Source organism: Triticum aestivum, chromosome 2D, assembly GCF_018294505.1.
Source record: "Triticum aestivum cultivar Chinese Spring chromosome 2D, IWGSC CS RefSeq v2.1, whole genome shotgun sequence".
NCBI lineage: Eukaryota > Viridiplantae > Streptophyta > Magnoliopsida > Poales > Poaceae > Triticum > Triticum aestivum.
Genome location: NC_057799.1, coordinates 54,486,305 through 54,511,494, shown reverse-complemented (window position 1 = coordinate 54,511,494; position 25,190 = coordinate 54,486,305). Strand labels below are relative to the sequence as shown.

At 45.9% G+C, this 25,190-nt stretch overlaps 3 protein-coding genes across 4 annotated transcripts; all 3 read right to left on the bottom strand.

Annotated features, from left to right (window-relative positions):
* Positions 1-775: 775 nt before the first annotated feature.
* LOC123051519 (myb-related protein 1) lies at positions 776-3,267 on the bottom strand. The gene is made up of 7 exons (XM_044474411.1): positions 3,019-3,267; positions 2,702-2,933; positions 2,532-2,608; positions 2,380-2,437; positions 2,196-2,283; positions 2,045-2,114; positions 776-1,689 (listed from the first exon to the last, which is right to left on the bottom strand). The coding sequence occupies exons 1-7, from the start codon at positions 3,067-3,069 to the stop codon at positions 1,192-1,194; spliced, it is 1,074 nt and encodes a 357-aa protein (XP_044330346.1). The 5' UTR covers positions 3,070-3,267; the 3' UTR covers positions 776-1,191.
* Positions 3,268-5,027: 1,760 nt separating this feature from the next.
* LOC123051518 (nuclear pore complex protein NUP214) lies at positions 5,028-18,570 on the bottom strand. The gene is made up of 18 exons (XM_044474410.1): positions 18,139-18,570; positions 17,830-18,047; positions 17,282-17,441; positions 16,583-16,729; positions 15,755-15,879; positions 14,420-14,529; positions 14,000-14,142; positions 13,759-13,921; positions 13,456-13,628; positions 12,563-13,329; positions 11,932-12,084; positions 11,769-11,826; positions 10,753-10,886; positions 10,557-10,681; positions 9,798-10,116; positions 9,364-9,571; positions 7,288-9,261; positions 5,028-5,656 (listed from the first exon to the last, which is right to left on the bottom strand). Exons 1-18 carry the CDS (start codon positions 18,347-18,349, stop codon positions 5,538-5,540), a joined length of 5,307 nt encoding a protein of 1,768 aa, XP_044330345.1. The 5' UTR covers positions 18,350-18,570; the 3' UTR covers positions 5,028-5,537.
* A 3,825-nt stretch (positions 18,571-22,395) lies between these two features.
* LOC123051517 (probable pectinesterase 53) lies at positions 22,396-25,024 on the bottom strand. Of its 2 annotated transcripts, XM_044474409.1 has the most exons (5): positions 24,518-25,023; positions 23,970-24,162; positions 23,688-23,894; positions 22,960-23,195; positions 22,396-22,864 (listed from the first exon to the last, which is right to left on the bottom strand). In XM_044474409.1, the coding sequence occupies exons 1-5, from the start codon at positions 24,895-24,897 to the stop codon at positions 22,717-22,719; spliced, it is 1,164 nt and encodes a 387-aa protein (XP_044330344.1). In that variant the 5' UTR covers positions 24,898-25,023; the 3' UTR covers positions 22,396-22,716. The 2 variants fall into 2 exon arrangements, with proteins under 2 accessions (XP_044330344.1, XP_044330343.1); XM_044474408.1 differs by having other exon boundaries at positions 23,688-24,162; positions 24,518-25,024.
* Between the last annotated feature and the right edge of the window lie 166 nt (positions 25,025-25,190).

Here is a 25,190-nt window from a genome sequence, read left to right as displayed (position 1 = left end):
ATATGCGATACATCAGCAGGAGAACTCACAATTTTAGCCTTTTTCCACCACTCATCATCTTGTGACACGGTGTTGTTCACATAGTCCCATCCGGCTCCGGTCTCCCGGAACTTGAGTTTCTTGAATAGGCTGAAATCACCTTTAAGCTTGTCCCATTTGTTTTTCAATTGCGTATATGTGTAGTCCAGCCCAGTTCTCATCTTAAATTGCTTTCCACACTCATCAAACGCATTTGGTGTCAGATAATTGCCTGGCCTATTTCCGGCTTTCACTTGCTCAGCAAACAACTCGGAGATAATCCGAGTGTTTTCAACACTCCATTCAGCGGCTCACTTCATCACATATAAAGGAGTAAACTTATAAAAAATGCACATTCAGCAGCAGCTACAACCACAAACGTTCATTCTGTCTTGCAGGCAGAAGCTCTTGGATTACTTCTGGCGGCTACAGTTGTCAAGGCGCTGAAGTGGAACAAAGCTTCTTTTCTATTTGATTGGTGGTGTTCTGTAGCGCATTTCACCGTCTTGTCAACACGGGTATAGGCTCCATGTCTAATTTAGCTAGACGAGTTGAGCTTGTTAGACTAGCCACAATGGGTAGTAACATAGACTAGTAACATGCATGTTACTAGTCTATGTTACTACCTCTATAGTCGGGAGTAACATATGTGTGGTAACATGCAACACTTCATTTATTAGGCTATAGACTCATTTTGCCTTGATATGTGTGATGTTACTCATACTACTAGTAACTAGTTATGTTACCACTTTTCTCCATTTCTACATTTATTGCTTGCCACATGATCTATTTTATCTAGATATGTGTGATGTTACTACCTATGTTACTCTCACTGTGGATAGTCTTATATCAGTTTTTCTGTTATTTTTTCTTATTAACTGATCATTTTTTTCCTACTTGATAAAGAGGTGGAGCTCCTACATTTGCTGTAGAGAAAAAAAGAAGGCATACACAAGCATGACACAAGAGTCATCGTGACAGAAAAATGACTATTTCACCGAGTCACAGCTGCAGCATACAGACTGTGAGACATTACAGGAGGGCACCACGTGTCAATCTTGTCCTGCCGTTCTGGTTTTCCATGCACGGATGCACCTGCTTCTGAAACTCTGCATGATCATGTTTCGCTTCCGCCATGCACGGCATGCATGCATCTCAATTAGCTCCTCTCACTCAGTTCCAGCCTGATCCGTTCAGGTCAAGCCTCTCGCCGCCGTCCGGCCGCCGCCTGCTGCTCGCGGCGACGACGCCGATGCTGAGGTCCAGCTCCGCCGCCGTCCCGAACGCCGCGCCACCGCTGCACCCGTCCCTCCTGACCTCACGCCGCCCCTCAGGCTTGCCGAGAAACAGGTAGCACTCCCCATCCTCCTCGCGGCTCGCGCTCGCCGAAGTTTCGAACGGCGCGCCGCAGCCTCTCCGGGTGGCAGAGGCGGAGAGACCCATGGAGAGGATGTCCTCGGACGCGGTCAGGCAGCTGTCGTCGGCCGAACCGTCGTTCTGGAGCAGGCCTCGTCTCACCGACGAGGCTAGCTCCGGCAGCCGCTGCGTGGGCTCCGCCGCTTCGAGGCCGGCGACGACGTGCTGCTTCCCGAGCGCCTCCTGCGCCTTCTCCAGCACGGAGTGCAGGTACTTCCCCTGGGCTTCGATCCGGAGCTGCAGGTGCCTTTGTACCTTCAAAGATCAATCCGTCATCCACCGTCACTCGTAACGTCAGACATTGTAGCTCGTTTATCAGATTCAGAAACAGCAACGAGAAAGAAAAATGTGGCTCAGGACACTGAAATGAAATGAGCACTCCTGAGTCCTGAGTACAGGGCAGCATTTCAGACCAGCGTATATAACAGCACAAGACTACCATTTGCTTCCAAGATTTGGTTGAGACAAAGTTACAGGTGACATGGATAACAAAATCTAATCATGTTGAATGAAGATAGTAATATATTCTTACTGCACTACTGACAGTGATAAACTGTAGGTTCCATAGTTACTGAAGGAGATTGAGACTGCGCTGTTTATTTTAGCGTACCTCTATTTGCTCATGCAGTCGTCTCTGGACCTCAATTTGCATTTGGAGAGCGTCGTTTATGTGCATAGACCTAACCAAGACATGCCAAATTTTATTAAATAAAATTAGGATACAAGTCGAGCATATGTAGCAAACCCAAATTACTTCTTACCTGCTAGTGTTCGTCTCTCTGTTCAGGTGATCAGCTGGTGATCCACGCCCTTCACATGCTTTATCTGTCGCTGTGCCGAAGCCATAAACTAGAAAGAAAATTTGAAAGCAGGGCTAATTATACATCATCTATTTGATACTAATTAGCAAATAACTTGCCTCAGAGCCATATATGATTTACTCACCATTTTTTGCATGGACGGCATTAGCTTGCGCTTGGAGATTCTTGCTAAGTCTGAATTTCTATGAGGAAACAGTTAACCAGCTAAGTTCATTGCTCAACCACATGCATCATGCTAGATAAACAATAGCTAAATAACAACTCTGTAACATGTACCTGGAGATGGCTCTTGAGATGGTACAGAGTTAGTCCCGGGATTCCCATGACCCTCATGATCGCCTTCGGCGTAGCTTCTGCGATAGTATCAGTAATGTAGCCATCAGAAGGAGATTCACCTATGCATTTCTGCTATGAACAAAAAATAAAAATTTCGCTCATTTACTTACTGTCAGGCCCTCCTAGCTTCTTCACCGCATCCGCAAAACGCTCGTGCAGCTCAGGAGTCCACTTGAGCCGAGGCTTCGCATCCGTCGACAGGATGAGCCCCGCATCTCCTCCTCCTCCTGCTCCTGCCCCTCCTTGGCCTTTCATGAAGAACTTATTCTCCGGGGACAAGCTAGGCCTCGAGGACATGTGCTGCCTGTGATCGTGGAACTGCTGCTGCTGCTGGTGATACATCTGCCATCAAATCAAACAAGAACACAAGTCAGGACAAGTCGACCAAATGTTTTCTCTTCCTTGGGGGTGCAACTCTTTTACGTACCTGCTCAGGCTCCGTCATGTACTGGCAATGCTCTGCCTGCATGCTGCACATTCCTGGCCGGCCGGCCGACAGACAAGATCCCTGCTGCAGCTTTACCACCGGCGCCGCTATTTCTAGTAACCAAAGAAAGACTCGGACCACGGCCGGCCTTCCGGAAGTGAGACAACCTTGGCCTATGAAACCCAACAACTGCCTCCCGTGCGATCTAACGCGGGGTCTCGACTTATAAGGGCAGAGGTAGATGGACGGATGGATGAGGCAGGCAGGGAGGGAGGGAGGGAATCTCGAATCGTTGGAGCAAGCTCAACACTCAAAGCGCGAGGACCCTATATTCGCAGGAGCTGAAAAGAGATATGATCCTTATTCCTTCCGAGGGTACCCACCCCCTCTCCCCTCCCCTGGCCGATCTTTCTTCCTTTGCAGCTACAACAACAAGTTAACAACCTCTCTCTGAGCATGCATAGATCATACATTTGCACCTGCTTTGGCCGGAAGTTACGTACGTGGCGCTGGACTGAGAAGGGCTGGCGAAAGCCCGAAAGCGAAGCGCGATCTTTTCCTTTTGAGGGAGCACCTCATTCTCTTCTCATGGCGACTTTTGCGTTGCCTGGGTGAGAACTTGCAGGCCGCTCTCTGCTCTTAGATTCCTCGAGTCGTTGTATGTATTGCATGAGAACTTGCGGGCCTCTTTGGATAGATTCCTTGAGTGCTCGGAACCGATTCCGGTGTCATTTCCGGGCCTCTCTAGGTCCCCAAACGAGAGGGCGGCCACATTTGTGGTCAATCAGCATTGGTTGGTTGGCTGGCATTCCATGCGATCGATCCGCAATGATCACCTGCGTCGCCGCGCGGGTTCACTGCATGTGTGTGTCGAGGAACAGGAGGAATATCAGTCGGGGGAGCGCAGGGGTTGAGGAGGGGCCGGCCATCGATCTTTTGACTGCGGGGGGGCATCCAGAAGGAGAATTTGGGCATGAGTGCAGCATGCAAAAGAGGGCTAAAGCGGAGGCGCCCGTTCTTGGATGCCTTCTCGGGAGTGAGGAGTCCGCACAAAGGCAAGGAATGTGGAATAATAGCGGAATAAGCATTGAGTTCCCCCGCGGTGTCTCCTCTGGCAAGTTTGGCACCTCCCAAAGGAACGCTGGGTGTGAGCTTTGAAGCCGACGCCGCAGCTTCACTGTTGGTTGGCTTGGCTCTACTTCTGCATGTGGCATGCAAAGTACAGTAGTAATGCTAATGATGATGAACTGGTTGGTTTATGCCGCTTTGGCATTTTTACCCATGCGAAAACTACATGAGATTTTGGTTGCGGCTGCGGCTGCGGCTACTAGATGCGGTGGGGCTTGCAGGGAAAGCTTGACCATGCAAAAAGCAAAGGGGGTGGGTGATGCCGCGGAGCAGTATTTTCTCTCTTCTTTTAAAAGCCGGCGCCTTCCTCTTTGGGTTCCATTGCATTATGCTTCCCTGCTGCTATTGCTGCTGCTACGTGGATCGATTAAATCTGCTCTAAGCTGTTGAGGGAATCGATCAGCAGCGGCTGTCACTGCGACCAGGAACAGATCATCACCTAATTATACTGAGGTATGAGCCACGGGTCCACGTCCACGTCCTCATGATATGCTTGTACCTGTGGGCGTCCCTGTAATTGAGTGAGGCGTACGTGCGTGCATATGTTCTGTTCCAAGCACCTGCCGGATTCCTTCCGCATTAAGCTGTCAACAAATATGACCAATCGGTTATCACAAGGAGGAACTAAAACCATGCATATATTCCTCCGGCATCGGTTCGCGGGCCAAAAGAGAGAAGGAAACTATAGTATGGCGCGCCAAGACATGGAATAAACTCCTTCCAGCCGTAGCTTTTCCCCTTCTTATATTTGCACAAAGATAGGCGAATACCTTAGGCCGTTGCTTGTTAACAAGTGCTTGGCATCGTATGCTTTTGTTTTTCATCCCTGTGTAAGCACCTGGCAGCCTCAGCGACCAGTTCTGTAAAAGCAACAAGGAATATAAGGTGTTGAATACTGAATTTGCAACCGATGTCAGCAGTGAACCGAGCTACGTAGAGAAAAAAGGACGGGGCAGCCGTTTCCTCTTTTGATGGTGTACACAAAAGTAAACAGGGGCGAAATACACTGGTCATTTTTCTTTCTAGGAAAATATGGTCGAGTGCTTCTCTTTCGCACTCTCTCAAGATATCTTTTGCTGACAAGGTACCCGGCAATGGCGAGACCTGGCATCAGCGTAGATGAATGCATCATGAACCACAACAATATGCTGTTCCCACCTAAAACATTGTTGTTGCCACGAATACTCTTGTCTTTCGGAACGATGACTAAATGCTGTAGTGTTGTACTGAATATGGGACAGGCGAATATTGGAGCTCCATCTTAGCAACATCAGCTTTCGCACAAATGTTGTCATCCAGCATGTCAAAAAAGGTTTTTGATTTACATACAAGAGCAAAAGCCGTTTGAACATTTCTGGACAGTACTTGGGGGTGCCTGGAGACAAAGTGCACTATTTTCTCATCTGCGTCAAAAAATCCGCCGGGGGTCTTCCAGGCCCTGCAGCGCCACTCCCACCAAATGATGAGAAACCAGTAGACCCTTGGTTATTACTGCCAAAAGCTCCAAAACCTTCAAGATCAACCAAATTATGTTAGTCCTAAAAAATTGCAGACAACAAAGTTGGTATAAGATCAAGCTATAAGTAAAACTCGTCATTTAGTCACAAACCCCCAGAAGGCCAAACTGATTATAAGTTGTTACTCTGTTATGTCAACTAAAACGATTATCTCAAAAATAATCTTGTGGGACAACAAGCCTACATTTGGAAATACAGATGAAAACACCAATACTCAAGTAATAATTGATTGGCGATGTTTTTTACAAAACGGTCAATAGCTAAGTACTCCCTCCGTCCAAAAATAAGTGTCTCAACTTTAGTACTCCCTCCGTTTCTTTTTACTCCGCATATAAGATTTGGTCAAAGTCAAACTGCACAAAGTTTGACCAAATTTACATAAAAAAATATGAACATCTACAATACTAAAACTATATAGTATGAACATACGTTTCATGGTGCATCTGATAATATTGATGTCATATTGTGAATGTTTATATTTTTTAATATAAAGTTAGTCAAACTCTACAAAGCTTAACTTTGACCAAACCTTATATGCGGACTAAAAAGAAACGGAGGGAGTACAAAGTTGTACTAAAGTTAATACTAAGTTGAGACATTTATTTTGGGACGGAGGGAGTAATTAATAACATACTGAAACTGATTATTTGTTCAGTTTAGTAATCACGGCTGTGCAGAAAGATAAGAGTATCTTAAATACTTAGGCTACTCCTAAACCCAAGACCAGATAACTTTTACAAGGAAAATAAAGAAAAAATGCACTTGTTTTGGGAGTATATTCTAAACACAGCCCCAACTAAATAAAGCAACCTTATCAAAACCTGATTATTGCTATTCCTGACAAGAAAGCCAAACCTCTATTTTTTTCATATGCCAAAAGCATTATGCGTTGGTGTTCTTTCCAGAAGAAACAAGCACTATTCTACAGTTTAACTTCAAAGAATATTTAGTACATGTCAGATTTAATATATTTCACTCACAGAAAATCAAACATCTACTATACTTAATTGTCATTGTCATTCAATCAGCTAGCTCAAATCACTGCTAAATAGAGGCCATTGTGGCCTTGTAAAAGGCCAATAACAAGGTAAAGGTAAGCCATACACTGCTGTTAAATTCAATTCAAAGGTTTAAACTAATAGGAAAGGTCGTTTATATAGTTTACTGGATGTTAAACATTTACCACTGCCATTTAATAGCAGGAATTTATGTTCCTATAGAATGGAACGTCAGACATGAGGCATTTAACAAAGCATACTTCAGTCAGATCTCCCTCTTTCTGCTGCTACCGTGTACTATTGCTGCGAGTTTCATTATGTGTATAAGATGTACAGGGTGCTTGTTTTATACTGCAAAAAAAATATGTATATAATTATCTGGATTGGAAGTAGTTAAATCGTGGAGAAGGATGTGTATAAGGTTAGGTGACAGTTCCATTCTTTAACCATTAGTTAGAACTTTGGCTCAAATAGTTAATAAACAGTTGGATAACTAGTTAGCATTTTAGAGACATGTCTTGACAAGGAAATATGTACCCAGCACATCAAATCATGAACATATAGATATAGGCCAAAGTATATAAGTATGTGCATCCAAAATAGAGCAAAAATTCTAGAGATCTCACCACCTCCGAAGCCACCTCCCTGGGCCGCACCTCCAAAACCACCACCCTGGGCCGCACCTCCAAAACCACCACCCTGGGCCGCACCTCCAAAACCACCAGAAGATGAAGCTGCGGCAGCAAAACCACCACCGCTTTTGGAGGCAAGAGAAGCAAACCCTCCACCGGTAGCAGCAGCAGCAAACCCTCCACCAACAGAAGTAGCAGCTGCAGAGAAACCCCCACCTGCTGCAGCACCAGCAAATCCAGAATTACTGGAAGGTGCAGAAGCAAAAGCCCCAGAAGAGGAACTAGCAAATCCACCAAAGCCTCCTCCTAGCTGGCGTGATTGTCCAAAAGAACCCAGAACAGATCCAAGCGCCTGCTGAGCACCAAGCTGTGCAGGCTGCCCGAATCCTGACTGCTGCCCACCCCCAATTTGTGCAGGCTGCCCAAATCCTGACTGTTGCGCAGCTCCAACTTGTGCCGGCTGGCCAAATCCTGACTGAATTTGTGCTGGCTGCCCAAAACCTGCCTGCTGACCAGCTCCAATTTGTGCAGACTGCCCAAATCCCGACTGCTGCCCTGATCCAACCTGTGCAGACTGTCCAAATCCACCAAGCCCACTTGAGAATGCACTAGAAAATGTACTTGAGCTACTTGATTGAGATGGCTGTGCTGGCTGAGATGAAGGAATACTCAGTGATGCTGGACGGAAAAGCTGTCCTGGGCTGGTGGTCAAAGTAAACGGTGAGCTTGAACTTTTACTCTCAGACGTACCAAATGCGCTCCCAAAAGGATTGGATTTTTTAGGACTTGAAGAAGGTGCGGGCCCAAGACCAAACCCACTAAGGGCTCCCAAGTTTAGATCTGCACTTGCAGAAGGACGCTCCTCATCCATTTCATCTTCATCTGATGAGAGATTGCTTGGTCCTGCATCTTTTCTTGTGGAAGTGACAACAGCAGATTCTGTTGCCCCTGGCACAACTTTAGGCACAGGAATGGATGGAGGATTAGAAGATAAGCTGCTATTGGTCACCGGAAGCAATGCAGTTTTGCTTTCACTTGTAGGTACGCCTGTTAAAGTAGCACTTACAGAGACTGTGGTTCCAGTTACCTCTGGTGTCACCACTTCAGGTTTAGATGCATTTTTATTCAAGTCAGGTAATGACTCCTTAACAGGTGTTGGTATAGATGGCAGGGAACAAGACACGGTACCTTCAGGTACTGTTGGGTGAGTTTTTGGTGCTGACTCCTGTGGTGGGAGTGTGGAAGAAACCGTTGGAGATGAAACATCAGAAGTCTTTGCAGCTGATGCTTGCATGGTTGATAAGAGCGATGCAGCTGAAGAGGAAGCACCTGACATTATAGGAAATGAAGATGACTGTGATGTTGGTGAAAATGCCACCTGGGGTGAAGCTTTGGCTGAGTTCTGCATAGTATCACTGACTCCACTAACTTGGAAAGTCTTCCCATGCAACACAACAGGCTTAGAAGGTTCAGAAGACAAAGATGGTTTATTAACACCTGTATTCTGTGGAGAAATGCCAAACCCTTTCATGCTTCCAAAAGATGGTACGTCCTGGTCACTGTATCTATTCTTCGTAGTCAAGGTAAATCCAGCTCCAGAATCCCCAGACAAAGTTTTGACAGGCATCGGGCTCGACACTGAAGGTGACATATCTGGCCGTGTATTGGCGTTAGTTTTAGGAGCTATATTGGTTTTGAAGGTCAGAGTATTTGACTTAGGCACGGTATGCATTGCGCCTAAAGATGCAACATTAGGTGTGCTGGTCCTATCCCTCGCATCCTTCTGTGTGTAACTGAATGATGCCGGTGAAGATGGTGTCAACTTTGAAGACTGATCAGCACTTTTCATTCGCCCTGATAAGTCAAGATGCTTTTGCTCTGAACCCTGAGATGACCCAGCTGGTTCCTTTACCCATTTGAACAAAGAGTTGCCCTGGGGTCCTGACGGTTTTGTTTTCTCATCCAGCACTGTAAAAGACAAGCAGAATGTCATATGTTGTAACAGTGTCTATAATCAGGACCTCCTTGAAATACCCATGTATCTATCAATGCCTACGGCCAATAACTTACCTTCAATTGGAGAACGAACCCTGCTAGTATATGATTCGACTATTGATGAACTGGGGCTACCACCAAAAGTTTCCTGGGAGATAGCTGCCATTTGAGAATCAAACATTTTCTTGTTTGACCTGAATGGGAGATCACTGCTAATCTTGAGGCGTTGTTGCTGCGCTATTCTCTTTACAGTAGTTTTCTGAGGCTCCAAACTAGCCAAACTCTATCGGAAAAAAAAATGGAACTCATGTTAGATCTGCTTCCAGTCAACCACGTAGAACACAAAAGAAAAGAGGTATAGAGCAAACATATGCCAAGAGAAAACATCTTTGCAAATCACATGATTTGCAGGATGGGGGTTAATGGGAGTTGGGAACTGAAGATCAACATCTTCTTTGCAAATCACATGCATATTAGATACAAATGCAAATTTTGGTCTGGGAGTTTACCATATCCAGTGACTCTCTCCTCCTTCGTGCAGTCTCAGGTTCAGCACTCTTGGAAGGTCCCAGCATGCCCTTTGTGTGCTCTTTCGTGGATGGAAACCTTTGAATTAACTTGGAAGGGGTACCGCCTGAAAATTTGGCTGCATCTGCCATATGGGCTAGACCAATTGATTCAAACAACTCTTTGGTCACTGCCCCTCGCTTCTTAGAAGGAGAACTTATATTTAGTGCAGATATCTGCTTTGAAAGGCATTCAGATAGTTGCTCTGCTGCTGCTAATTGCGAATTCAGTGCATTGTACACGCTGGATAACTGTGTCTGACTGTCAAGTAAATACTGGAAATCAGGTAAGAAGCTCACAAAAATGGATGGAATTGGAAAATGACTCAATACAAAAAGTGGTACAGAAGACAGGCATGGTTATAACACAGCAAATTTACCAAATTCGCAGAACAGTATTCTGAATTAATTACACTGTATTTCTACCACTAAGGTCACACCACAACCAACACTGTCAGGTACGTTAAAATGAGAAGCAATTTCAACAAGTTAATAAAGGTCACACATGCAAGCAAAAACCCATCCCTTTTATGTCAAGAGGGATTTACAGATCTCTCCGAACATGCTAGCAAAATGATTGATTTAATTTTGGACCAAAATCACAATAGCAGCTGTTTGAATATTGTTCCACGTTTGTCATCCATTTGATGTTAATATCAACAAAATGCATTGGGATACTCTACCGAGATAGTAGGTGAATACCTAGACCGTGACTTGTTGGAATAAACAGCTCTACGACTTGAAGCAACTCTTCCAGTTTCACCAAATTTGTTCATCTCCAGATTATTGAAGTGCCTCTCCAGCTCTACCAGCTGATTTGTCAAATTCTATATGATAATAAAAGGAAAAGCCATTAGTTCATTAATATTTCAAAAGCACTTGAATTAGACAGTAGTACCTGATTAGCTTTGAGAATATTTTGCCTCTTTGCCTCAAATTCTGGACTCAAATTCTGGCGGTTCCATATATCCCAGTACTGAGTATCTGAAGACTGAGTGAGAATTCCCTTCATATAAGCTTGCCTAGCAGAAACTGAGGAGAAACAGAAAATAAGGTCATTCAATGCATAGGTCAAATGTTTATTTGGACATTTTTCCTCGCCCAGAAAAAAGCTTGGGCGCAAGTGGATTAACTGTTTATCTCTCCAGAGTGCAGACACTATGTTTTCCATGTCAAGGGATTGACAGAACTTCAAAACTACCAGTAATAACTTGGAAAATTCTCATAGATCAGCTGGTAAACTTAAGGTGCATTGCCTAGGAAATTTTATAAGTGATGCCATGATTTTGATAAGCAGCGCAACAGTGTTAATATTTCAACTTAATAGAAGCTTGTTAAAGCAGACGGCCACACAGCACTCAGATACTGGTATAGTGGATTCAATGAGAAACCTTTGGTAAACTCTCTGCAGATTTATCTTGTTAGACACACCAGATGCATCAGATATCTGCTCAGATGCAACACACGGAACCCCCAGTTTGTACCCTGACCTAACAGCCATAGTGAAATTGTATAGTGTGGACTCTTTTTATGTCTAAACAATAATATTTCGAAGGGGGGCTCAAAATTCTAAAATGTGTAGGATGCATGTGTTAGGGGAATTGTGAAGTAAGCAAAGTTATGAGCATCAATAGATGAGAGATACAATATATCAACATTTTTTCAAAAAAAGAAAGTACGGTTCAGTAACTTCTCTGCCAAAAAAGAACATGGCACCAAACCAAGTGCATGGGGATGTCAGGTAACTATAGATTACAAAGGCGCTGGTCTATAGCATATCGAAAGATTTGAATGATGATTAAATTATTTCTTCCAGGTATATATTAATCACTAACGACATTATGACAGTGCATTTGTTCTAGTTTAAGGTGAAGTGTTCCTATTGTTCTATTTCCAGGTATAAACAGGAAGTACCTTGGAACATCTTATTTCGAAGATCTTCAGCTTTTGAACATTGTTCCTCTACTTTGTTCTGGAGTTCACAATAAGACATGTTAAGTAATAATTTTGAACAGGCAGTACTGCAAATAATGTCTGAAACCCCCAAGAAAAGTCCAGATGAAAATAAATAAATTACCTTGAAGACCTGCAATAGTTCCAAGAGGTTTTGCAGATCACCCTCAAGAACTGAAAGAGGACGCTGCTGCAAGGTCATGCAAGCATCTCTGAAACCACCATCTTTTTCTATGTATGACAGGAGGGTATCTAACTCCTCGGTCATATCATTTATCTGTTTAATGAAAGGGCAAAACTTATTGGTCAAAATAGAGAAGATGCAACACATGCATTCTGGCAGTTAAGTGCTCAGTGAGGTAGCAAACTGTAAAGTAGATCCAAATCCAATATTTAAATTATTTAATACATTGGAGGATAACATGTTTACTATAGTCACGAGAGGAATATGGTCCTAGCATGAAACAATTGAAGAATAGAATAAAACAAAAAAAAATCAGGTCTCTGGACTGGTGCAAAAGAATGTTCTATTTAAGGTTGAACGAGATAAACATATGCAAGAAACTCAATCAATAGAATCCTAATGGAGATATGCATATCAAAGGAAATGCACTGAAAAAGTTAGACAAGGTGAACGCATTTAGGAAACTCAATCAATAGGATACTTATGATAGATATGTATATCACGATGAGTCAGATAAGATGACACAGCAAGGCTTAATAGTAAACATTATACTAAAACAGCTTGATCTTACACTGTAAATCTTCTTAGATAGATCTTGTTGGGTATCAAACATTGTGCCCAACTTGAAATTTTTTGAATCCGCTGACATATGGTTCCTGTTGTTGGGTGATTTGCCAATGATTTGTTGTGGCAGAGGTGATCCACGGGAGACAGGAGGTACTTCAAGATTTCCTGCCCCAAACCCAGCAGATGAAGCTCCAACTGGTTTATTTGGAGAAATCGACAATGATGGCACAGAACTTAAGCCAGCTGAGGAACCAAGAACTTTCCTCTCAGTAGTGTAGCTGGTTTGCGCTGGGTAGCTTCCAAAACTACTAGCCCCATCCCTTTCTGCAGTCTTAACTGGAACAGATCCATCTGAGCTGAACACTGATGATTTAAAACTAAGGCTACCACCACTTTTTGTAGCGTTCTGAGACCCCCCAAATGCTCCCAGTGGTTTGGCTGAATCGAAGCCACCTTTACCAAGTTGGCTGCTTACAAAACTGCCGCTGGTGTTCGGTTGCCATGAAGAAACTGGTTCACTAGATCCCTTGCTTCCTGTTGAATTTAGACCAACATTATTACCTGTTGAAAAGCTGAAAGGCATTCCAGGTTTCATGTTGCCTGTTGGTGCTGAGCTAGAGGGAGGTGCAAATGGGGAAGCCGTGTTCACTTGCTTGGTATCCAATGGCTTCTTATCAGAAGAGATAAGCAATGAACTGCCAGCAGCTATGTCCTTGCTATTTGAAATTGGGAAACTGCTCTTTGCGTCTCCTGATCCATGCTGATCTTTCTCTGCAAGAATAAAAGAAATAGCAGAATTCTTTAAGTTTCCAACACTGGTAAGAAATATAGAAAACAGCCCAGCAGAGGTCGAGATGCAAGATAGTAACTCCTGAGTCCTGAGTAGCTATCTCTTACCTGCTGGTGCGCTAGATGCCCCAGGTCCTGCGAGCAGACTCTTGGCCATTGAGCTTGTAACACTTGGAGTCAGATCCTTATTAGACGCAGTTGCAGGAGAAATTTGTTTATTCACATTACTATCCTCAATGGTAGACAGACTTGTTTGAGGTAAATCGGACGGGTCAGAAATCCTAAATTAGAACAGTGTCAAAACAAGGAAAATATTCAAAACAAAATGTCAGTATATAGGAAATGCAGTACAAAAGTAAACAGTCTTTTCATCTAACTATGGCACTGCCAAGTTTCAACAAAAAAACCTACCTGGCAAGATAGTAAATAATTAGTTTCCCTTCACTAGTCAAATAAAGTAGAAGATGTTGAGGGGCAACCTCCTTCTGTTCAGGTCCAACCAGTACTGTGATCTTCTGAAATAACGAAACATTCTCCACACCAAACCCCAATATAACATTGTCATCACCATTTTCTGAAAGCCAAAAGGAGTATATTGTTTTCAAAACAATGAATAGGGTATGTTATTGTGGTTTTCTGAGTTATGTCATACCTTGCAGATCAATCCTAGGACTATATTTATCCTCCACCATTTCGAGGTATACCACAGTTCTTTCCTCATCAGTTTTCGACGGCCATTTCAAAAGAGAAATGTGGTCATCGGTGCTCTTTTTATTTGTAACAACCAGGAGATCCCTGTCAAATTACACAAATATATCAGACATGACAACAGTAACAAGAGACAAATCCATCTGCAAATACCCTTTTCAAATATTCTATCTATCTGTATGGTACTATGGTGCACTCTGTTAAATAATTCTTCCCGGCGTATAGGCTTCCCCTACAGTATTTATCAGAAAAAAGGTTCTTTCCAACACCACCATGCACACAAAGTACATGAAATAAACAATAGCTAGATTATAGATTATAGAGGTATTATTGAATAAAGAATGTTGAGTCCGGTTTTGCATACCAGCGATGCAGATAGCCCAATAGCAGATTTGGTCCAACTCCAGATGGTAAAATATCATCCATGATACCTCCGAAAACATCATAGCTAAAAACAACTGGCTTGCTTGAGCTCTATAAGGCATTAAGAAAGCAATAACATTACTTCAGCCAGTCAGTACGGAAATTCAGAAGTCAAAGGGAGCACAAACTAGAATATCTTAGTAAATATGTTTTGTTACACAATACAAAAGGGTCACCGCATATAGCTGAGTTTTCCTTCCTAAGTTAAATATAATACTCCATTACCAGCACGTGATCATATCCATTACAGAACCTAATAGGCAATAGCCCAATACATCTTAATTTTAGCATATACTCCCTCCGTCCTAAAATAAGTGTCTCAAGCTTAGTACAACTTTGTACTAAAGTTAGTACAAAGTTGAGACACTTATTTTGGGACGGAGGGAGCATGTGGCATTCCTACATCTTTTCAGGATAAATTTATGCAGAACCAAGTATCAGTTCAGTAATTTTGGATAGACATACATGCAAGTAGTTTACTAATGGACTCTGCTCCCAAGGAGTTACAAGTGACAACTGCCACTTCAAAAGATTAGTCTTCATGACGAATAATCTACAAGTCAGTGACAATATTGATATTATTACCACATCCAACAAGCCTGAGATCTCTTTGGCAGCGGGCACAGTATGGCTCAAGGGGTGCTTTCGTTCCTAGATTTCAGCATAATTTGCCAACATGTGCAGAGTGAAAACACCATTTTTCACACTCAGACAACCAACAATAAAATGAAAATCAAGACTATCATTCAGATAATGGTGATACATCTGATTCATTAAGACAAGGCTTTGATCAATTATTACTCCAATAATATGTGGTTTCTGTCATAGAAAATTTCAATCATTACTAGCACTTTTGAATGCGAATCTAATGGGATCACTTTTCTGTCATATAAATTGTGTTTTGAAGGATAATACCATAGGTATTTGATTTACATTTCTTAAATACATACAACTACCGACCACACTTAGTCTCGTGTGCATAAATATGTTTTAAAATAAATATTTGCCAAACTGGGGTAGCTTTACCCAAGAATGTTCCTAGAAAGAACATTTAGCAAATGACACATTTACCAAAGAAACACCACAGAACAAAATGTGAATCAAAAGAGGAGAAGCAGACAGAACTAGAAGAACAATTCACCTCGAACAATGTAGCTTTACCCAAGAATGTTCCCAGAAAGAACATTTAGCAAATGACACATTCACCAAAGAAACACCACACAACAAAACGTGAATCAAAAGAGGAGAAGCAGCCAGAACTAGAAGAGCAATTCACCTCAAAAAATGTATCTCCTCCACTTCTTATAACTTGGACCAGATAACCCTCTTCATTGCTTTCTTCATTCAATCGAACACAACCGACAACAATGCTATCATCGCGAACCCACCCGATGGAATCCACTGATGAAATTTTGAACATATAATATCAACAAAGAATCATGGTAACATCTACTACTAAACATGATTTGATGTATTGAATGGTGTATCTGCAAGGACAAGAGCAAAATAATACTAAATCGATGAATCTAATTATTGGAGAAGTAAAGTGTGCACCACAAAGATCATGTAAATGAATGTTGAAACCAAACTTCCCTATATTGTTCCCTAATATCATCTCAAAATTTCCTACGGAACTTTGCATCTTTATCAATGGTTCTTCGATATATAATTTCAAAAGATGGCTATGATACAAATTTTAGCCTGTGGTGCACTTCACAAATATTTTTTACACCATGTTGTTCATCCTGCAATGTGATCATATTTGTGAGCTGTGTGTTGCTCGCTCATTTTGCACCTAAAAAGAACCATGCTTACTAGCACGATCTACTACAGATCAAAAATCAATTTACAAGGAAAAGAATATATCGTGAGTCAACGACCAAACAAGCTAACTCTCAGGGTAGCAACATAATCATATTTATGAAACTGCATTATGTTAGTGCCGCAATCAGCCACGAGGCCATCAGGCATAACTGCATATCCTTATAGAACTGGGGAAGGGGTGACTGTGTATACAGAAAATAACAGCAAGAAAATTGGAGCAACCCAACAATTCAATATATACCTGAGACATATACCAAAAACCAAAATGGAGACTCATTACCTTTGATGTCAGTGCCCTCTGAATCACTATCAGGCCACGACTGAAACAAGAGGGCCATGCAACATGTTTCCTTCAAATCTGGCGATAATATCCTGAGTGAATTCTTTCTTGCCACAGCAATATGGTTCCCGTCCTTGGAACAGTCAACTACATATATTTCAGAAAGATGGCAAACTTCAGCACAACCAAGACAATGATGAGTAACTTCAATTACAACACAAAAAGAAATGTCTTAGCAAGTTCTGAAGGACAACACATATCAGCCCCAAAAGTGAGCCGGTGCCTGAAGATGGATGCTGCGCTGCACCCAAGACACATACTACATTTTGTACCAGCATTATTGTCATACAGCCCTCTACCAATACTAATCAGGTTGATTTTGTAAAGCCTAAGCGTTACAAAGAATAATACCGTTTTCTTTTTTTTGGGGGGGGTACCCAACAGGAGTGGTACATATTATAGCACTATTACATTAATTTCTTGTTGTATTGATCCTCAATAATGTACCAGTCGAACAATTGACATGCTCTATGATATAAGTACTCATATGTCAAAATCAGTGGATTATTAAAAGCTAATCATTTGCTTTTCTAACAAACCAACTGAAAGGTATCCTAGAGCATGATTTCTGGTCATATGGTAGAAGTTACATAAGTTGAAGAATGTTAACCCAGGAAAAGGGTAGGAAAAGAGACAAACCAGCATCAACATTTTCCATTATATCCTTCAGGCCTTGCCCCAAACTCCCATGAGATAGCAATCCACCATTCGAGAGTACAATATAGGCATTATCTAGCCATTTGAAATCTTTGACAGTGCCAGATCGTCCCATGCTACATGATGATGACGGCTTGATATCCTGTAGAGCAAAATTATTAGACAACGGTAATCATGGAAAAGGCAGCTACTGTTGAAAACAGTAAACTACGATTTATTATACAGCAACCCAGACCATATCCAGCACCAGGATCAACAAGCACTCAACCAGTAAAACTGGTCATTGCCAGGAATCGCCAAAGCATTAAAAAACTGATAAACACCGTCAATGCCATTAGCTCATTAGTCATTACTACCAGCTTGTTCTTACACAGATATCTAACTGGGAACAAGCTGCAGGAAAAATGCACTGCAACAGAACAGATAATCCCATTCTAATATTCTACTGTGGTATTGTCCTGTTACGCTGCCCTGGACTGACATTGCATTGTTCACACGATTTTGTGGGGAACTGGAAAAGATGGCCCAACCTTATCAGTGAGCAAGGAAGTAGCCGAGAAGAACTGGATCTCACTGCCCGTGCAGGCAGCTAGCACAGACTGGTCGCGGGAGAGCGCTAGGAGAGTGACGCCGGGGAGGGGCACGTCGGTGACGCAGCAGTCTTGGGCGCAGCGGGTGCTCGCCTTGCCCTTCTCCCTGGCCTCCTTGCTGGCCTCGATCAACGCCTTCGTCCTCGCGGCGATAAACCCTGGAAGCAGAGAGCCGGAAACCCTAGGCGGTGAGGCCGACAGGAATGAAGAGGCGGACGCTTGGCGGATGGCGATTCGGGGCAAGCTTACCGTTGGGGTGAGCGAGGAAGACGGCGGCGTGGCGGTCGGAGACGGCGAGCGGGCGCGCGGGAGGGGACTGGAGGTCGAAGAGGGGGAGCGGGGCAGAGGCGGGGGGTAGGACGGGGATGGGGTCGCCGACGAGGCGGAAGACGAAGTCGGTGGTGCCGTCCATCTCGCCCTCGACCTCGTCGGAGAGGTCCAGCTCGCGGGGCGCCGCCATGGCCGGCGGTGGCCTAGGGTTCTGGGGAGGAAGTTGGGAGGGGGGGCAGGCGTCACAGGAGCGGGCGGATGATTTTGCGCCGCGGCGAGGCAGCAGCGACGGGGGCTTTCGAAATTTGGAGTTGCCCGAAGATTTAGGAAGAGGTTAGCGTGGTTTGTAAGCTGGCCAGTCAGCAGCGGGACGGGGACGGCGGGGAGCGGAGGGTTCCCGGCGGCGAATGACGGTGGTGGTAGCCTGGAGTGGCCGTGGGCCACAAAACAATGGACCTTTTTGACGGCTTCGGTCTTGGGCTACGGCAGAGCTGTGGTTTTTTGGGCCCTTGCTCTCATCAGCTTGAACATGGCAAAGTATTATTCGCTGCTGGCCGGCCCAATTAGGTCAGGTGCGATATTATTTATTTTGTTGATTATTTTCGTTTTCTTTCTTCTTTCTTTCATTTTCCATTCACTTCCATATTTTGGTTTAAGTTTTGAATTTCTTTATACAACAAATACATGAAAAAGATAGCCCTGAACATTTACCTTTAAGCAAGTGAATTAAAGTTAATGATATTTAAAAATACATGAACATTTCCAATGAATATTAGTATAACAAGTAGTTTTTCATGTTCGTATAACATGATTAATGATTCAACAGAAACATTTTCACGGACAGCATTAACTTTTCATTTGATACACACGAAAAAACATGACAAAGTGTAATTTTTAATGAAATAAACAAATAATATTTCTTATTGGGCGACAGGACAAGCCAATGTTGACCGTGGGAGGTGGGGAGCGTTGGTGGGGGCTAGTGTCGCCGGGGGCTCATTGGGAAAATTTCATGTGATCCGATCGACTGGAGACGTCTACGTCGACAAAGGGGAGGGGCATATATCAAATTTGATGAGGCGTATGATATGGCAGATTTTTTTTGTGGGAAGATGCAGATGTGGATGTAGGAGGGAAAATTTCATGTGGATGTAGATGTGGATGCAGATGTGGATGTAGATGTGGATGCAGATGTGGATGCAGATGTGGATGTAGGAAGATCCATGTTGATCGTATCTACTATACGACTCATGTTCGACCTTTCGGTCTCTTGTGTTCCGAGGCCATGTCTGTACATGTTAGGCTCGTCAAGTCAACCTAAGTGTTTCGCACGTGTAAATCTGGCTTACACCCGTTGTATGCGAACGTTAGAATCTATCACACCCAATCATCACGTGGTGCTTCGAAACAACGATTCTTCGCAACGGTGCACAGTTAGGGGGAACACATTCTTGAAAATTTAGAGAGGGATCATCTTATTTATGGTACCGTCGTTCTAAGCTAATAAGATGTAAACATGATAGACATCACATGCAAATCATAAAGTGACATGATATAGCCAATATCATCTTGCGCCTTTTGATCTCCATCTTCGAGGCGCGGCATGATCACCTTCGTCACCGGCATGACACCATGATCTCCATCATCATGATCTCCATCATCGTGTCTTCATGAAGTTGTCTCGCCAACTATTACTTCTACTACTATGGCTAACGGTTAGCAATAAAGTAAAGTAATTACATGGCGTTTTCATTGACACGCATACAATAAATTAAGACAACTCCTATGGCTCCTGCCGGTTGTCATACTCATCGACATGCAAGTCGTGATTCCTATTACAAGAACATGATCAATCTCATACATCACATATATCATTCATCACATCCTTTTGGCCATATCACATCACATAGCATACCCTGCAAAAACAAATTAGACGTCCTCTAATTGTTGTTGCATATTTTACGTGGCTGCTATGGGTTTCTAGCAAGAACGTTTCTTACCTACGCAAAAGCCACAACGGTGATATGCCAATTGCTATTTACCCTTCATAAGGACCCTCTTCATCGAATCCGATCCGACTAAAGTGGGAGAGACGGACACCCGCTAGCCACCTTATGCATCAAGTGCATGTCAGTCGGTGGAACCTGTCTCACGTAAGTGTACCTGTAAGGTCGGTCCGGGCCGCTTCATCCCACAATGCCGCCGAATCAAGATAAGACTAGTAACGGCAAGCAAATTGAACAAATCATCGCCCACAACTATTTTGTGTTCTACTCGTGCATAGAATCTACGCATAAACCTAGCTCATGATGCCACTGTTGGGGAACGTAGCAGAAATTCAAAATTTTATACGCATCACCAAGATCAATCTATGGAATAACTAGCAACGAGAGAGAGGGGAGTGCATCTTCATACCCTTGAAGATCGCGATGCGGAAGCGTTGCAAGAACGCGGTCGATGGAGTCCTACACGAAGCGATTCAGATCGCGGCTGAATCCGATCTAAGCACCGAACTACGGTGCCTCCGCGTTCAACACACATGCAGCCCGGTGACGTCTCTCATGCCTTGATCCAGCAAGGAGAGAGGGAGAGGTTGGGGAAGACTCCGTTCGGCAGCAGCACAACGACATGGTGGTGATGGAAGAGCGTGGCACTCCAGCAGGGCTTCGCCAAGCACTGCGAGAGACGAGGAGGGAGAGGGGTAGGGCTGCGCCAAGAGAGAGGGAGACTCGTGTCTTTGGTTGCCCCAAAACCCCCACTATATATAGGGGAAGGGGAGGGGCTGCGCCCCCATCTAGGGTTCCCCCCTAGGGGTGGCGGCCAGCCCTAGATGCTTCTGAGGGGCGGCCAGAGGGGGAGAGAGGGGGGCCGCACCCTAGGTGGGCCTTAGGCCCATATGAGCCTAGGGTTTTCCCCCTTCCCCCTTCCCCTTCCCTGCGCCTTGGGCCTCTTGTGGGAGGCGCACCAGCCCACCTAGGGGCTGGTCCCTTCCCACACTTGGCCCACGCAGGCCTCCGGGGTTGGTGGCCCCTCTCGGTGGACCCCCGAAACCCTCCGGTGGTCCCGGTACATTACCGGTGACGCCCGAAACTCTTCCGGTGGCCAAAACCTCACTTCCTATATATTATTCTTTGCCTCCGGACCATTTCGGAACTCCTCGTGACGTCCGGGATCTCATCCGGGACTCCGAACAACATTCGGTAACCACGTACATCTATTCCATATAACCCTAGCGTCATCGAACCTTAAGTGTGTAGACCCTACGGGTTCGGGAACCATGCAGACATGACCGAGACGTTCTCCGGCCAATAACCAACAGCGGGATCTGGATACCCATGTTGGCTCCCACATGTTCCACGATGATCTCATCGGATGAACCACGATGTCGGGGATTCAATCAATCCCGTATACAATTCCCTTTGTCAATCGGTATGTTACTTGCCCGAGATTCGATCGTCGGTATCCCAATACCTCGTTCAATCTCGTTACCGGCAAGTCACTTTACTCGTTCCGTAATGCATGATCCCGCGACTAACTATTTAGTCACATTGAGCTCATTATGATGATGCATTACCGAGTGGGTCCAGAGATACCTCTCCGTCATACGGAGTGACAAATCCCAGTCTCGATTCGTGCCAACCCAACAGACACTTTCGGAGATACCTGTAGTGTACCTTTATAGCCACCCAGTTACGTTGTGACGTTTGGTACACCCAAAGCATTCCTACGGTATCCGGGAGTTGCACAATCTCATGGTCTAAGGAAATGATACTTGACATTAGAAAAGTTCTTAGCAAACGAACTACACGACCTTGTGCTATGCTTAGGATTGGGTCTTGTCCATCACATCATGGTCAGGAAACCATAACCATCTATTGATCAACGAGCTAGTCAACTAGAGGCTGACTAGGGACATGTTGTGGTCTATGTATTCACACATGTATTACGGTTTCCAGTTAATACAATTATAGCATGAACAATAGACAAGTGTCATGAACAAGAAAATACAATAATAACCATTTTATTATTACCTTTAGGGCATATTTCCAACAAATGTGACGGCTAAATCTTTCAGAAGTGCTCATAGGGTGCGCATGCGTGCATTTATAAAGATGAATATATGAGCGTCTGCGTCTGTACCATTTTCAAAAAAATTGCTCTAACCAAGTCATCCATGATTACTTTGTACTCGTAACCACTTCGCCTGGTACCACAGTCTACAGTGACACTGACACGTTAACAACATTGGTCAATTAGATTGTCAGGGGCACTTATCTTCTAATCTTGTTCATGAGCAACGGATTAGCCTAATACTATTCGGGTACTTGCTCCGAAAATACGGATTATCATGCCTTCCCTGCATTTCCAGCGAGGGCCCGATCGAGGACCGTGCTGCACGGACCCTGTCCGGGTTGAAAAAACGCACTCCCCGCCCAAAAGAAGACTGCAAAAGAATCTGTATAAATTCACCCACTTTGTCTTTCCACTCCCTCTTCTTTACATGACGACGTGTGTGCCGCCCGTGTGTGCGTGTTACTACATGGAACGCGACCCCGGTCAGATCCTGATCCACTCGGTGCCGTCGATGAAGCTGAGGGAGATGAAGGGCTTGGCCTCCTCGTCGGTGAGCTCCCGCGACCACGACACCCTGCCGGAGTAGCTCGCGCCGGGGCCCGTGCACTTGTACTGCCCGTAGAACACCGTCCTGCACCACCATCATCATCATCATCCACCGTCAGAAAACGGAAGAGGGGAGAGGACGGAGACGGTGGAAAAGAAAGAAAGAGTGAAAGAGCGTACAGCTCGCGGCTGGGGTCGCCCCAGTTGTACCAGCCGCGCGGGACGATGATGTCGTCCATGTAGGTGTAGGCGAAGACGACGCGGGAGAAGGTGCCCCAGGCCCGGCCCAGGTAGAGCGCCCCCGACCCCGTCACCCTGCAGCCGACGAACGAGAACCCCGTGTCCTCCAGCATGCTCTGCCGGTTCTGCGCCGTCAGCGCCCCGTAGTCCCGCGCGATCGCGTGCACGTGGCAACCCTGCACGCACACCACAACACACACATTCATATGTATATTCCTTGTCACACGCTCATGAGCTGATGAGCATATCTATATTTTTTTACGACTTCGACTGTTCGTGAACCCAGAAAAGCGAAACAGAAAACATGGGCACGAGACGAGACGAGACCGAAATATTTGACGTGTATCGAGCATGTGGGCGTAGGGCCGCCGGGGCGCCGGTCGCGGCGCCGGGGGCACAAACGGACAGCAGCAAGAGGCCGTGTGCATGCATGATTCAGCCGCTGCGACGAGTCGGTCGAAGACGCCAAGATTGCGACTGCAACCGGCCACGGAACAAAATCCTAGCATTGCGTGCCACAGGTGTTTGCCGGCTCTGTTTTTCTGCTGCTCGTGCATGCTCTGTTTTTCTCTCTCTGTTCAGCATGCGTAGTATTGCACCTCACTCACACATGGAGGGACCGGCAATGGAGCATCCAGGCATCGAGGAAGAGGAGAGCACGCACGTACCTCGTAGAGGGAGAGCGCGTTGCCGAAGATGAAGTCGATGGACCCCTCGATGTAGCAGTCCTTGTAGTAGTGGCGCCCCGACTGGTCGTAGAGCGTGTCCTGCGCGCCCAGGAACCGGCACCCCACGAACGCCGCGTTGTCCGCCGACACCCGCAGCGCCACCGCCTGCTTCCCAGTCGCCCCCGCCGGCGGCACCGGCGCCGTGTTCTGCCAACGCAAGCGTGTATTAGGACATGAAGCACCGAGCAGCGGGCACAGCGGCGGTGACGGAGAGTTACGTACCTTGAAGGTGATGTTCCTGGCGATGAAGTACTGCGCGTTCACGGCGAACGACGCCGAGCCGTACGTGCCGAGCGGGCGCCCCCTCGGCCCGGCGGGCGTGTCCGCGGTGTCGCCCCACTGCACGATCGTCTTGTCCGCGCCGGCGCCCTCCAGGGTGATGAACGCGCGCATCGACGATATCGTCACCTTCTCCCTGCGACCATGTTGTGGAAAGCCAGAATTCTAAGACGCGGCGAAAATCTTAGCCAAAATGCCACAGTAGTTCGAAGTTTTCAATAGTAAAAAATCAGTTTGAAGCATCAAGGGAAAATGTGATAATCTGAGTATCACTACAGCCAGTCAGGAGTGGGCTTCTGATCTTCGTGCGGCCTTTTCCCTGACGCCCACGATTCCAGGAAACGCTTCCTTCCTCCTCCCCGTGAACCTCTGATCATGGATCGATGGTTGGATGCAGACACGCATCTTCGGAGCTCGCCTCCAATGGAGGCAGCAAAGTAAACAGGGCTTGGCAACGGCAGAAGGGAGGAGGACAGGGGCAATGCACGTACGTGTAGGTGCCGGCGTTGACCTTGATGACGACGCGGACGAGGTTGATGGTCGGGAGCGAGTCGACGGCGGCCTGGACGGACGTGAAGTCGCCGGCCGCGGGGTCCTTGTCGACGACGAGCGAGTAGGACGGGAACGCGCGGGCGAGCGGCGCGTGGTGGAACGTGCTGTGCTTGAGGCCGCCCACGTAGCGCACCCACCGCATGAACAGCCGCTCCAGCTCCTCCGCGCGCGTCGCGTTCTCCGGGAACGGCCGCCCCGCCGCCCGCCCCGGCCGCACGCCCCGCGTGTGCCCGTCCACGCCCGACGCCACCGCGGCCACCGTGGCGACGCAGAGCAGGAACCGGAGCCGGAGCCGGCCGGCGCGTGGCATGGGCGGCATCGGTTCGGGCGCGCGCCGACGCCACGCACGGCCGGTGGCTGGCAATGCCGGCGCGGTGGTGACTGGACGGACGATCGGGGAGCCGGAGCGGCGGGCGTGGCAAGGTCTGGTGCGTGGGGCAGGCGAAAAGGCTGGGGACGGGGATTTAAGGAGCTCGAATGATCGATCACGGGCGAGAAGAGAACACGAGGGGATTGTACGTGGAGTGAACTGACGCGGCACCACTCGGGCGGGTCACGGTTCACGAGCCGCCTAGTGAACTTGGCACTGCGTTGGTCGTTTGTGGCGCGTGT